Source organism: Mesocricetus auratus, unplaced genomic scaffold, assembly GCF_017639785.1.
Source record: "Mesocricetus auratus isolate SY011 unplaced genomic scaffold, BCM_Maur_2.0 Super-Scaffold_100676, whole genome shotgun sequence".
Classification (NCBI taxonomy): Eukaryota; Metazoa; Chordata; class Mammalia; order Rodentia; family Cricetidae; genus Mesocricetus; species Mesocricetus auratus.
This window is the reverse complement of record NW_024429266.1, coordinates 121,446,001-121,461,003: the sequence shown is the minus strand read 5'-3', so window position 1 is coordinate 121,461,003 and position 15,003 is coordinate 121,446,001. Positions and strand designations below refer to the sequence as shown.

General features: G+C 44.2%; 1 protein-coding gene across 1 annotated transcript; it reads right to left on the bottom strand.

Moving 5' to 3' along the window:
• Positions 1 to 7,092: 7,092 nt before the first annotated feature.
• Pyurf (PIGY upstream open reading frame) lies at positions 7,093 to 8,727 on the bottom strand. Its single transcript, XM_005076046.4, has 2 exons — positions 8,427 to 8,727; positions 7,093 to 7,586 (listed from the first exon to the last, which is right to left on the bottom strand). The coding sequence occupies exons 1-2, from the start codon at positions 8,621 to 8,623 to the stop codon at positions 7,445 to 7,447; spliced, it is 339 nt and encodes a 112-aa protein (XP_005076103.1). The 5' UTR covers positions 8,624 to 8,727; the 3' UTR covers positions 7,093 to 7,444.
• Positions 8,728 to 15,003: the final 6,276 nt, after the last annotated feature.

Below are 15,003 nucleotides of genomic sequence, written 5' to 3'. Positions count from 1 at the left end.
GGTAACTATACCCATGTTTTAAATGTGGCCTTTAAGTGATTAGAATAAAGTCCTCATACTTGCGAAAGTACCTTACCCACTGAGCCAACTCCCTAACCTCTCAACTTTATAGAAGTAGAAGGTTTTCTAGTTCTCACGATGTTATCGGAGCTGAAAGTATAAGACTTGCTGGTAAGTTCCCCAAGCTCATTCAGGCAGCACTAATTGAATTCAGTGGGTTATTTTTAAAAAGGTTTTGAAGGTGGAGGGCATGTGTTGGGGAGAAATTGGGGGTATATATGATCAAGGTACTATATATTCTATGTATAGCATTTATATAGAATATGCATACTATGTATATATATATATATAATTGTCTAAGAATAAACAAAAACACTAAAAATTAGTAAGACTTGTCTGAGTCATGTGTTTGCTCAGGAACTAACTGCCTGCTTTGTACTAAGCATTATTTTAGAAATGTCGTGACAGTCAGGCGTGATGGCTCCTGTCTGCAATCCTAGCACCCAGGAGGTAGGAGAAGTTGGAGGAGCTTCAGGCTGAGCTTAGAGACCCTGACTTAGATGAACAAGAGGGCAGGAGAGATTACTCAGGAGTTAAGAGCACTTACTGCTCTATCACAGGACCAGAGATCCCAATACCCACACATTGGGTGGTTCACACATACCTGAAACTCTAGGTCCAAGGAATCCAGTGTGCCTTTTGATCCTCCGTGTCACCTGTACACACATGTGAGCATATACACACGTGCACTAATGAATACATATTTAAAAAATAAACAAATAAAATGTTGTAATGGTAATCTACATACACAAGGCACTGGTGTTCAATTGAGCACCCAAAAGAAAGCAAAAATTTTGGAACCACAGTTTACTGTCTAGACCAGTGGTTCTCAATCTGTGGGTCACGACTCCACTGGAAGGTAGAACAACCCATTAACAGGTGTTGCCCAAGACCATAGGAAGACACGTATTTATATTACAATTCATAATAGCAAAACTGTAGCAAATTACAGTTATGGGATAACAACAAAAATAATTTCATGGTTGGGGATCACCACAACATGGGGAACTGTATTAAAGGGTCACACACAGCATTAGGAAGGCTGAGAACCTCTGGTCTAAACTGAAAGCAAAAACCAGACAATCATAATACAATGTACAATACTAAAATGTAAGGTGCCTTTTAAATTGATACAAAATTACACCTACTTAAGGGGCATGATACTTTTATGCATTGTAATATGATCAAATAAGGAAACTAATTTCCCTCTGCAAGAGCATTTTGTTGTTAGAGATATTCCTTGTACTTTACAAAATGTCATGCAGCTTAGTCACCCTATTGTGCTACAGAACAATATTATTTATAGTTCATAACTGACGCATATGGTACTTCAGACAGTAAACTCTCTCAGCCTAAGGAATTAGAATTTATGAATTTTGGTTCCTGTTTTGTTGTTGTCGGATTTTTTTATTTTTTTGTAAACAGATGTCTGCTCAAAATGAAGAGGCCTGTTAGACATTAGTGAAGAAAACAAAGGCCAGCTTTCTGGATTGTTGCATTTCAGTCTAATGATTAGATGATGCTATTTTGATTAATTTAGGTTTTTTTCCAATAAATAAAACTTTAGTAGTACAAAAAAGAAAATCCTATTACAAGGAAAGAAGGTAAGTGTATCTGTGTCATGCCTGTGAACCAGAAAGTGACCACACCCCTTTAGGCGTGGCTTCAGGTGAGGACAGAGGCAGAAAGCAGAAAGCATGAGGTGTGGTCTTTCACGGGCAGAGAAAATGCTGTGGTGGTTCTTTGTTGTCCTGTGTAAGCTGTTGCCCAATAAAACACCCATTTATCATTTATCTTACATCTAGTGAATTAATTAGCCACCACCTTCAGCTGGCACCCAATGTATTATTTTCCTTCTCGGGTCTTTGATGAGATTGAACACTAGACAGTCATAGCTATATCCTCTTATCTTAGATGATGGGGAATGTCCTTCTGTATATATGTTTCTCTTATTGGTTGATGAATAAAACACTGTCTGGCCAATGAGGGAGGAAGATAGGTGGGACTAGGATGAGGAGAATTCTAGGAAAGGTAGGCAGAGAGAGCTCGCCAAGGACAGTCGTCATGTAGTCGACAAAGGAGTGAAAGTCATCTTGCAAAACATATTTTCTGGCACTGAATCCCCTGTGGATATATGCAGAATGTTTGCAAGAATGTAAATATCTCTCTCACACTGAGAATCGTGAAGCAATAAGATTCTCATTTTACACTTAAGGATTTTCATTTATGAGACAACAGCTACACTTTCTAGAGTTAACTTAGAGAACATTCTACACATGTAGAACACCAAGTATTTTTGTAAGTTAGGTTGTGAGGGCAGAAATTCATCTACCCAGTTTATCTTGTTATCACATCGTCTGTTCTCATCATTTGAGAAAGCCCCTGAAGAGTCTCACGGCCCACCCAGAACAGTGACAAGAAATGCCCTTCTCCCTTGCAAGTAGGCACCTGTACTCCCATCAGATTTTAATTCTAGTGCATTTTTGTTTTAGCAAATACTTCTAAAGGGCTAATGGTAGAAAATAAAATCTTTCATGACCATCAAGAAATAAGATCATATGCTCACACATGCTCACATTTGATGTGTTCTTTAGCCTACCATTGTTATTCATTTTTAATTTCTAAGCCAGGGGTCATTGAGGTCATGTCAAACAATGAACAGTACCCTAGGTTGCTGACAACCTGGAGGTCTCCCTGTCAAGGAGCCTGAATACTAATGATAGAAAGAGTTAGCTGGGTTAGGAGAATTGGTAGGGAAGCCCCTATTATCTCCTTGTAGACTCAGAGTATGAAAGAATAGAATCCTCAGGATTTTTAGTTCATTGGTTATATTGTTTACCACTTACCTCTTCTTAGTCACATTTTATAATTTTGAATAAAATATTAAAAATAATTTTAAATCACTTGAAAATGATTTTAAACCACTTATTGCTTGAACATGAAAAGCAATAATAAACTGTGATTATTAATGGCTCAGCCATTATCTTAATTAAGGTTAGCTTGAATATTTTTTCTTGGAGAAGGTCATGTTCTCTTACAAGTTTATTCAGACACACATAAAATAATAAGAGTTGGTAGATAGACGTGTCTAGTGTTACCCTGCACTGGATAGTTTTATGGCAACTTGACCCAAGCTAAAGTCATCTAAGAGGAGAGAACCTCAATTAAGGAAATGCTTTCATAATATTGGGCTGTAGGTGTTTACCATGGTGTACAAATGAACTTTGAGGGATGAACTATGAGCATCCACACAGAGGGATGCTCTCTCAGCCAGGAAACATGGGGAAGGGCCTAGGTCCTGCCCTGCATGAAATGACAGACTCTGGAGATACCCCCAAGGAGGGCCTCACACTCCCTGGGGAATGATGTGGGGATTGGGTGGGGGACAGGAGAGGGGCTGGTGGAGGGACAAGGGAGGGGGCATGGGAGGGGGAGCTGGGATTGACATGTGAAACATTCATGTTTCTAATATAAATAACAACATATATTGAGGGGGAAAAAGATTGGGCTGTAGGCATGACAATAAGGTATATTCTTAGTTAGAGACTGATGACGGAGGGCCCAGACCATTGTGAGTGGTCCCATCTCTGGACTGGTGGCTCAGGTTCTGTAAGAAAGTAGGCTGAACAAGCCATGAGAGCAACCAAGTGAACAGCACCCCTCCATGACCTCTGACCTCTGACCCCTCCTGCCTCCTGGATCCTAACCTGTTTAAGGTCCTTTCTTAGCTTCCTTTGATGATAAACAGTAATATGGAAGTACAACCTAAATAAATCCTTTCCTCCCTGTCTTAGTCAAAGCTTTATTGCAGCAATGAGACACCAGGACCATGGTAACACATATAAAAGGAAAACATTTAAGTGAGACTTGCTTACAGTTCAGAGGGTTAATCCTCATGGCAGAGAAGCATGATGGCATGCAGGCAGAGACGGCAGCTGAGGATTCTATATCTGACTGCAGATGATGGAGGGAGGCCTGGATTGTGAAGGCCGTTAGTTATTTTGAATTAAGATTCTGTAGTTCTGGTTAGTTGTGACTGAAGAATCAGATGTGATTAACAAGATACCAGAACTACTAAAGTGAAACCTTGGTTTTGCTGGAATACTTGATGCTGGTTGGCTGGAGCTAAGAAATTCTCTGTGATTAAGAAGAGACCAGCATCACTGAGGTGACATCTTTTGGGAAGTGTTTCTTGAGAGTCAGCACACAGAGGCTGTGTTCCAGAAATGGCCAAGGTTGTACCTCACACTGGCCGCTGAACTTGTTACTGTGGTACTGGTGTTGAAAGCATAATGGGGTCCTGAAAAACAGCTGACATTTGGCACTGTGAGAGCCCAGGAGAGGTCGTTGGTGAAGATGCAGCCTCAGTAGCAGTTGAAGGCCTGGGATTGAAATGGTCATGCAGAGAAGTTGAGGCTTGACCTCATGAAGACAGCCTATTAGAGGTTATTGGTCAAAATTGCAGCCCAGATGCAGCTATTAGAGGTTATTGGTCAAAATTGCAGCCCAGATGCAGCAGAAGACCCCAGTGTTGGAGATGCCAATATCATGGGATGACCATGGAGAATAGCAGCAACTATGGAGTGGAGCCAGCTTGTAGCCTAGAAGACAAGCTGTGTGTGTGGCAGAAAGTAGACACAGAGAAGTGACCAAACCCTTTGGAGGAGTCCAGAAGATTGTGAGTGAATCCCTGACATTCAACATTGACTTTTCACTTTTGGAGTTTGTTTTTGCTTTGCTTTAATTGTAAATGTGCCCTGGCTCTTCCCTCTAGAAGTAAGACTTTGAATTTTAAAAGACTTTGGTTTTAAGAGATTAGTCATTTTAAAGAGATTGAACTTTTAAATGTTTAAATTTGTAAAGACTGGGGGATTTTTTAAAAGTTTTTTATATTTTAATATGAGATCTTGGGGATGGGAAAAATAAGAAAGGAAGGGTTGTGCCTTAACCATGATGTGTTGTTTTTTAATCAAGTTGACAAGGGAGCAATTGTACTGGGTAGTTTTATGTCAACTTGACACAAGCTAAATTCATCTGGAAGGACAGAGCCTCAATTAAGAAAACGCCTCCACAGATTGGGCTGTAGGCAAGCCTGTAGGGCATTGTCCTAATTAGTGATTGGTGGAGGAGGGCCCAGCACATGGTGGGTGGTGCTATCCCTTGCTGGTGGTCCTAGGTTCTAGCAAGAAAACAGGCTGAGCGCTACGAGAAGCCAGTAATCAGCACCCCTCCATAGCCTCTGCCTCAGTTCCTGCCTCCAAGTTCCTGATGTTTGGGTTCCTGTCCTGACTTCTTCCAATGATGAACAGTGATATGAAAGTATTAGCCAAATAAACCCTTTCCTCCTCAAGTTGCTTTTGGTCATGGTGTTTAATGGCAGCATATTAATTATGCAAAAGGGCTTCATATTTTCATCCATGTATATAGTGTATTTTGATCATGTTTATCCCAGTGCCCTCTTAACCTCCCTCCAGACCCACTTCCTCTTCCCCATTCTCTTCTACTTGCTTGTCTTCTTTGGTGACCTCACGAGCTTAATTAGGGTTTTGATAAAGGGTTTCCTGCATGCACCTGTCAAGGGCTGAGTTTCAGATGAACTCCCTGGCTCAGGTCAATATTGATATGCTTGTTTGCCCATCTGTAAAATGGTGCCACTTGTTCCTCTTTATGCTCTGAGATTAATGACTGTGTACTATGCCAATAACCACACCCGGGGTATTTGTGCACGGAGATTCTATAGTGAGACAATAGAGTTAAACACTGAGCTCCCTCAGAGACAACTTGTCAGCTTCCTAAAATGATTAAGTTCAAAAGGCTGCAACTGACTTAGGAGATGAACGCCAGCTTTATCAGCAAAATTGTGTATTCGCATTGTTCAGTTTCCAGTTGGTTATATGTGAAACTCAGGGTTAAAACTCCACTTCAAGAACTGAGATGCTATATGACCCTCTAGCTCAGTGACTTACACTTAATTATATTGACAATACAATAGGAAGCACATGACAGGTTGTAATTTTCTCTTGACAGGAAGAATCATTGTCAGTCTATTATGAGACAACTCTAGGATGTTGGCTCATTAAGAATCAATTGGGGGACATTCAGATGACAAAGGTCTCACCTCCAAGCCTAACCACCTGAGTTTGAAGCCCCACCCAGCATCCATACGGTGCAAGGAGAGATTCAACTCCACAAAGTTGTCCTGTGATGGTCCCCATCCAATGCTTCCCCACATAAACAGAAAGTAGATTAGTAAATTAGGGGTAGACTATTTCTGCGTGCACACTTGCATAGCACACACAAGGCCCTGGGCTGAGGTGTGTGTAACCAATTGAATGTATAACCAATTCTTAATTTCTTTAAGGCAAGGATTGAAATGTTCATGCTATGCTTCTAAAGTAGATATTGAATGGTCCTATTCAGTTCTGGTCCAGTCCGTTAGGACTTACCAAATTTCCCAGGGCAGAAATAACTGAGTGTACCTTGAAACCTGCCTCTAAACTTAAATGGACATAATCGGCTTCCCATTCCTGACCATATCCTTGCTTCTTTTAGAAATGATTGTATTTTGAATATTAAGTGCCTCCGAAAACAAAATGTAGTTTCATAAAGTATTTTCATATTTTCTCTGACTATCGGACTCTTGAGACAAAAACATTCCTTCAAATGGCCACCCTCCCACCCCAGCAAACTGGGTTTTGTAGTAAACTGTCAACATCTTATTTTATTATTGGTGGAAGCATGTCACGCCAAAGTAATGAAGGTAATTTCACACACTCAGAATTCTTTAAGTACTGAAGCTTACCACCGACCTTTGAAACCAAACAGCCGACATTTCAAATGACTTTTAAACAAATGGGATGAAAAATAGGCCTCAGCTGATGATTGAAGCTGTTTATCTCAGATATTTCTCTGACTGCTTCTGATACAGCCCTTATAAGTTAGAATCTTCAAAACGTGAGGACAGAACATGGACGAAAAGCTCCCACAGCCTGTCCCATAGTCCTAAGCCCGAGAGAAACAAGACAAGTCTTCTTGTTAACCAAATGGGTTTATAAGCAGCTTTCACAGATGTTGCCTCAGACCCCTTTACTACGCCATCCCGGCTGTGGTTGCACTAACTGCTTACAGGGCGTTAGACCCATCCAGGTCACACACACCGGCATGGCAGTCAGAGCAGACTGGAAAAGCAACGCTTGGCCGTGCTGGTGCAGCCCCGCGGGAAACTCTCCTCCAGGAAGCGGATCAGACAGTCCTGCTAGGGAGAGCCGTGAAAGAACAGTCAAGCAGGCAGAAGTGAATCACTGCTCTTCCCCAGCTGCCCTTCTCTGTTTTAAGGTATACAGTATTAGGGGAGGTCAGCAGTTAGGCTTTTAACAATCATGGTCTAATGCTGCTCAACTTCTTCTTGCTTCTTATTTTGACGTATTGTCCTTGCTGCCTGTGGTATCATATTAGGGATCCCATCGATGATTGGATACGCTATTCCCAGCTCTTCGTTAATCAACTCATTTGTCGATGCTTCATATCTGAGGAAGAAAAAGAACATAATGAACTACGGGAAATCAGAAGCCAGAAGAGCTTGATAATAAAGACCGCCTATCTAATTCTTGATACAGAGTTATTCCTCCAATAGTTTTAGTCTTAAGTGCACTAAGCCAACCCAACCATTTCTTTTAGTTATTTCCAGTGGAATCAGTATATCTCATATTATCTTTTAAAAAGTTAATTCCCAAGTTATGCTTTAACCTTTTCATACCAGCTAGAAAAGATGTCTACATTTCACACCACTATTCCTTCCTTGCTGTGTATGGTCAACCCTAAATTACTCTAAAAGGGGAAAGAAAGAAAAAAAAAACTTCCTCTGTTGATCTAAATGCTAGAGAGACTTATATGACATAACAGAAAGAAATAACTGAAAATCAAAACATGCAACATAAAAGCCTGGAAGATGGCCAGGAGGTGGTGGCGCACGCCTTTACTCGGGAGGCAGAGGCAGGTGGATCTCTGTGAGTTCGAGGCCAAGCTTGGTCTACAAAGAGAATTCGAGGACGGACTCCAAAGCTATACAGGGAAACCTTGTCTCGAAAAACAAAACAAAACAACCAAACAAAGAAGAAAAAAGAAAGGTCCAGACGCTGGCCCTGATACTGAGGTCCAACAGTCTGAGAACCCGGTCTTTCTTGAAGGTCTTCAGGATTGATGGTCAGGCGCAGCCACTGGAGACACAAGAAACGCCCTGCTTCCGTCATGGGCGGGACCAACCCCAGCAAGGGGGCGGGGGTGGGCCGGCGACCCGCGGCTGGGTGGGGGCTCCGGACCCGTTGGGCCACCACCCTCCTCCGGGAGGGGCCACAGGTGAGTCTCACCTAAGCGGCTTCTTGGAGAGCGGACACACCAGGAACCGCAGCAGCGCCGGGTGGAAGGTGCGGGGCTCCTCCGCCCGGTCACTCTGGTCAGCGAAGGACCTGACCCCAGGCGCCAGCAGGTACCTCCCGGCGACCGCAGACGGTGTGCGCGGACCCCGTAGCGCCGGGACGAGCCTGCGGCACGTGGCGCTCAGCATGGCCGCTCCGACAGCCAACGAGGCCGCCACCCGACCTCCTCCACTGCTCCCCCGGCACCGACCCGCCGGGTCACCCTGGCCAGGCCCGCCCCGGCCCGGCCCCGCCCCGCCCCTCTGTGTTCTGCAGAACGCAGCCCGGGCACAGAGGCGCTGGCGTTGTGGTTCCGGGAGCGTGACTGACGTTCCGGGGTCAGTGGCTGCTCCATCCTTTTTACGGAAAATTGTAAAATTAAACCAGTGCTCATTCGGTGTCCAACTTTTCTGCAAGGGTCATCACAGATGCCAAGGGCCGGACTCCAGTCACACAGCGATAGGCAGGCTTCGACTTGGGCGGTTGTCTTCAGAGTCTTCAAACACAGACATATTGAGTGTGTTAGAATCAACAGCTTGTTTAGTGTTAATCGTACAGTATCAGTTTCTGTGACCTTCGGATTCCATCCCCATCCAAATAATTAAGAGCCTGGAAAGAATGGCTCTGTTCTTTTATTCCGTAACTGTGAAGGCCTTTATAACCTAGGCTTGTTAATTGTAATTACCACGGTAAAGCACAACTCGTTCATTCCTACAGAGAGCCAGGGGTTCTCAACCTGTGAGTCAAGACCCTGGTGGGTCCAGTGACCCTTTCACAGGGGTCACCTAAGGCCATCGGAAAACGTATAGTTACAGTACAATTCATAGCAAAATTACAGCCATGGAGTCGAAATGAAAATAATTTTGTTATATCTATATGTTGGGGATCACCACAGCATAAAGAACTGTGTTAAACTGTCACAGCATTAGAGATGTTAAGAACCACAGCTGTAAATGAACCTGAAGGCTGTCTGGGAAAGTAATGAGACATATATGTTCATTAGTCAAAGGATCCACTAGGATTATTCAGTGGGTTTTGATCCCAACTTTGCATGGAAGTGATGCCCGTTTGATTTTCCTTATACAGTATCAAGATAGACAAGAACTTGGTCCCAGAGAGTTTGTTCCACGTTTATAAGCCAGACAACTCAATCTCCTTATTGGTATAATAAAATAATGCAGTTTCCATATTGGTATAGTAAGATTAATAATTGTCTCGAGTATGAACTGAACTGCCTTATCTATTTAAGACTTTACAAGACTAACCTGGCATGGTGATGCACACACTTAATTCCAGAACTCAGAAAGCAGAGTCTGGCCGATCTCTAAATCTGAGAGTGTGAGGCTAGCCTGAGTGATGCAGAGAACCCTGTATCAAAAGAAAAAAAAAAAGATTCTACAAAGCTGATGGGCAGATTAGAACTCTCTGTGATTGTGGAAAACTGGAATGTTTCAGGTCCAGGGCCAGATTATCTTCAGCTGTCTTTAGATGCCGGAACAGCCATTCATCACCTACTTCTGTGTCTGCCTTAACATCTTGGCAACTGTTGGCAATTCCTTTGGGAATGTACTAGCATCCCGCTGTCGGCTAATGGGAGAGACAATGCCTGGAAAGAAGCTGTGTCTCAAAGACAGGTTGACGGGTTAGAGCTTCAGTGATGTGGAGAGGTGGAAGGCCTCAGGCCCAGAGCCGATGTGTATTGGGGCATCCCTAGCCCCCTTAGTAGCCACTTATCACCCTCCCCTGGACAGGACCTGACACCTTTCTGGCCAAAAGGTAAATCCTTTGGAACATATGAGCAGACCCCTAGTTTCCACTGATGGGAAGGATGGTGTCAGATATCAGCTAGGGCCTATTACAGCTTTCCTTGCTTTGCTGTAGCCCACCTATCCGATGTATCCACTAATATATTTTATGTTATGACCTTTCAAAACTACATAAAAGGGTCATAAAATTGCTCCTGAGGGATAGGAAATTAGAGGGACAGGAAAAGTGAACATGGCTCCCTAAGATGGTGGCTTCTTGTTCCCAGACAAAAATGGAAGGCATAAGGGTCGTATCTAAACAGGACCAGTAGAGAAAAGGGAAGAACCCAGGGGCCTTACAAAACACATTCCCAGCTTTGGGCTTCTCCATCTCAAAGGGAGCTGTTTGCAATAAAGCTGTTACTTTTGCTTTCTCCACAGCTCAGTATTGTCTTTCCCTGACATTCAATTATTTGTCATCCCATGGGATGAACTCTGAGATCCCCTAAATGACTGTTAACACCCCATTACATCTCTTGAGGGTTCATCTGTGATTTAAGAAGACCTCTACTCAAGATCGCTATACCTTACTAAAAATCACAAAGGACTCAGAAGTGGCCATGATCTTCTGGCACTCCAAGGGCCTCTTTGGACTTCGGGAATCCTGTGACCATGACTGACATGGTTTGAAAGCCAGGTCAGCCCCAGCCTCTGCTAGGAGTAAGTAGAGTAGGGGATCTGGCTCTGATAGAACAGCATGCTTTGATCTCATATAGCTAAGTGGAGATCTGTCCTTCAAAAACTAGGGCAGGACTTATATCACCACATAAATCAAGTGACATTGCAAACTGGAACCTGAGAAAACATCTTTCCATGGAGGGAAGAGGGCAGATTTCTCACTTGATACACCTGCAAAGAAGGTCCACGGGGTAAGTCACTCTGCTGGATTGATTCAAGGCTGGCTTTGGAGCCTCTGAGGATGAACAGGTAAGTGTAGGCACCTGAGGTTAGACTGTCGCAGGGAAGGAATGGCTCGTTCAGTGTTTTGTTTCTTGAGTTGCCCTGGTGCATAGTGAAACCTGGAGTAGTCTCGAAACTTTCTGATGTCCTGAAAAGAGAGTGATGCCCAGCTTGCTCTGGAGGCACGGTGTGTGTGCGACAAATGGAGGTGGCTGCCAGTGAGCTAGTGTGTAGGGAAGCTTTCCTGGGTGCTGGCACTCATGAGGGGCTGTCACTGTCTGTGGGGAGCCCACATGGCTGCTCAAAACTTGTCTTTGCTTTTCCTTAGAACTCTCAAGAAGTGCAAACATTTTCCTTCAAAACTTTGTCACTGTATGTGACATGTGAGGGAAGAAGGGACATGGGTGTCAGGAACAGGGCCTCCCTTAGCTGGATTGTTCAGAAAATGACAACTTTGACCTTACAAATACCCACTGTGCACACATTCTTTCTCCCAGCCAGGTTCCACCATGTCCCCGAGTGTGTGCAAAAGAAACTGGCTTTCCAGGTCCCCGGATGATGTGGAAGTGTGGAAGAAAATGGCAAGGAATGATAACAGTAAGGCTGGGGGTGGGACTCAGCAGAAGACTTGCCTAACGTGGGCTAAGTCCTGAGTTCCAGCCCCAGCACTGAAATAAAACAAATTGCAGCCAAAAAAAATCCATAGCCATGAGAAGGTCTGGGTGTAGGTTGAGAGCTAACTGCACTGATTTCTTGCTTAGTGAACCTTACATGGATGCGGCAGGTTCCTATGTTTCCTAACTGCTGTCAATAAGGGAAGCAATTTCAGAGCATCTTCCAAAAGCAATGGGGGAAGGTACATCAGTTATAGTAGAAACCATTCAGTCACTGTGGTTAGGCCAGGTACGGTCGCACATGCTTTAATCTCAGCACTGAGGAGCCAGTTTGAGGCCAGTCTAGACTACAGAAAAAGCTCAAGGACAGCCAGGCCTACACAGAGAAACTCTGTCTCAAACAAAACAAAACAAAACAACAATGCCCCCAAACCCAAAACAACAAAAAAACCAAACCAAACTAAAGCAACAACACTGGGGTTAATTACTCTGAAGTCAGACTGCTGTGTTCAGAGCATGTGGGATGATTCTCCTCCCATGGGCTCTCTTTCCACCACTAAGGAGGGGGTGGCATCTAGTTTCACTACCTAAATTGTTTTCACTCAGCTCCTAATGCCACCTTCCCAACTCAAACCCCACTCCTTAGCCTTCCCAGCCTAGTTGCTATGGCCAGGGGAAGTTGGAGGATACTGTTATCCTAGTGGCCTTTAAAAGTGCCCTAGTGTTATTCACTGGCTGCAGCATGGACCTTTATATCCTGATGATCCTTAGGACTCTGACCACTTTCCTCTCAGTTGGATCCCCCTACTATACCAGAGATGGCATTAGGTCTTTCCCTGTTGAGGATCCACCCACTCTGTGGCTCATTGGCTTCTTACAAGAAATTAAATATCAAATCAGGAATTTTGAGGGATGGTGGCATCAAAATTATCTTGGTTACAGAAGTATAGTCTTTGGGCACCTGTACTGACCTGCCCTTGGGGTTCTGACAGGATATGCCCTCAACTGCCCCACTAAAAGCACCTCCTATGCATATTCACTATGTTTCCTATTTAAATGGTCCTGCCCAGCTCCCATCCTCCTCCTCCTCCTCCTCCTCCTCCTTCTCTCTCTCTCTCTCTCTCTCTCTCTCTCTCTCTCTCTCTCTCTCTCTCTCCTCCCTCCCTCCTTCCCCCCTCTCTCTCTCCCTCCCTCCCTTCCTCCCTCCCTCTCTCTCTCCCCTTCCATCCCTACTCTCTGCTCTCTCTCTCCCTCCCTCCTCTCTTTCCTCTCTCTTGATGCTCCTTCCCCGGAGGCCGGTCTCCCCCTCCCCTTTTTGTTACCTTCCTCCCCCCCAAAAAACCCTCTTCTTGAACCCTGTCACATAATGTCTTTCTCTTGCCCTGTTTTTCTTAAATTACATTAGGAGACCTAGACTTGATTGAATCTCTGCAGGCAGGGACAAGAGAGTAAAATGACCCAAAGAAAATCCAAAGGAGGAAACTGGGAGGTGACAGGAGACTGAGCCACGAGTCGGTTTGGAAATCCCACTACCTGTTCTGGCATCTATGCTGGACAGGCTAGATTGCACTCACTGTTCCCTGTTAACAGGCAGTCTAGGTAGGGAAAGATCAATCCTGGCCCAAGACATCTCTGTCTTTCCTCCTCCATCTCATGGCAGATGGGATAAACTGGCTCCAATATTCTTCCGATGTTTCTAATCAGAGACCTTCTCAAACAGTGCTCAGAATTAGGCCCTGGGACACTCAAACCAAAGCCTCTGTACTTCTGTCAGAAGGCATGGCTCCAAGCTGATGACAAATAAAAAAGCCTTCTCAGTGGACCCTCAATTATAGTACTATCCTTCAAATGGATCAGTTCTGTAAAGCCGAGAGAAAATAGCCCAAGGTCCTCTATGTTCACCATAATTATCAGCTCGATCCCACTATTTTAATGGTCTATGGTTCTGCTTCTCTACCTCTGAAATAAAGTGATCACATACATAAACAAATAACCCTGCCACCTGAGTCCTCACTCCCTGGCTCCTTAAAGCCATATATTACAATCTGACCACCCTGGCTCTCCTGAAGCCCTCTCCACCACACACTGAAGGACCCTGGGGAGAGCTCAACCCAAAGCTCCCAACCCTCACCTCCAGAGGCCCCTGGAAGGCTTCCTTTGGAGGAGATGATGGGAGAATTCAGACCCCCCTATGGTAACAGAGCTGAAATAACACAAGGAACGCACTTACCAAGACCTGCTCTGGTATTGCCCACCCAGCCCTGATTTTCCCTGTATGTCATTAAGAAAAAGGAACTTCCCTGGAAATTCTGATCAAGCTATTAGGACCCATGTCACAAACAGTGAGATACATTACTAAGGACTTGAACTAGAGGCTAAGGGATGGCCAGGATGCCTAAGGGCAATCAAAGCCACAGTGTTCCTGGTCCCTGAATCATATAAATTAACCCTGGGAAATTACCTGACTGTGTATACCCTCACTGTATACACCAACACTGGGGACATACTTAACTCAAAAGGACACTCATGGCAGTTGGGCAGCAGAATAGTGAAATATCAAGTTCATCTAACAGAAGGCCCAGAGATGACGTTTCTGGTCTGCCCCTCCCTCAGTCCTGCTACTTACTTGCCTGATGGGGGAAAATCTTGAACATGTATACCAGGAGGTCTTGCTAGAAGTCTGTGCTTCTAGTTCTGACCTTAAAGACCAATCTATAGAAAACTCCATCCTCCAACTGTTGATGGGAGTTCATCCATTCAGGGTAGAATTAATAAGGCAGGAAATGAATGCTGTATCAGAGTACTAGTCTCTCTCTCTCTCTCTCTCTCTCTCTCTCTCTCTCTCTCTCTCTCTCTCTCTCTCTCTCTCTCTCTCTCTCTCTTTTTTCCGAGACAGGGTTTCTCTGCATTGTTTTGGGGCCTATCCTGGCACTTGCTCTGTAGACCAGGCTGGCATCGAACTCACAGAGATCCACCTTCCTGTGCCTCCCAAGTGCTGGGATTAAAGGCGAGTCCAGCCAGAATACTAGACTCTTGAACTCAACACCCTCCATGTTAATACTACTTTTCTAGTTTAGAGTTCCAAAGTCTATATTCCTCAAAAAAAAAATATGGTCTGGTTCTTCACATCAACAGCAGCTTCTACATTTATTATTTTTATACTTTTATATTTTATACTTTTATATTGTGATGATAAATCACCATGACAAA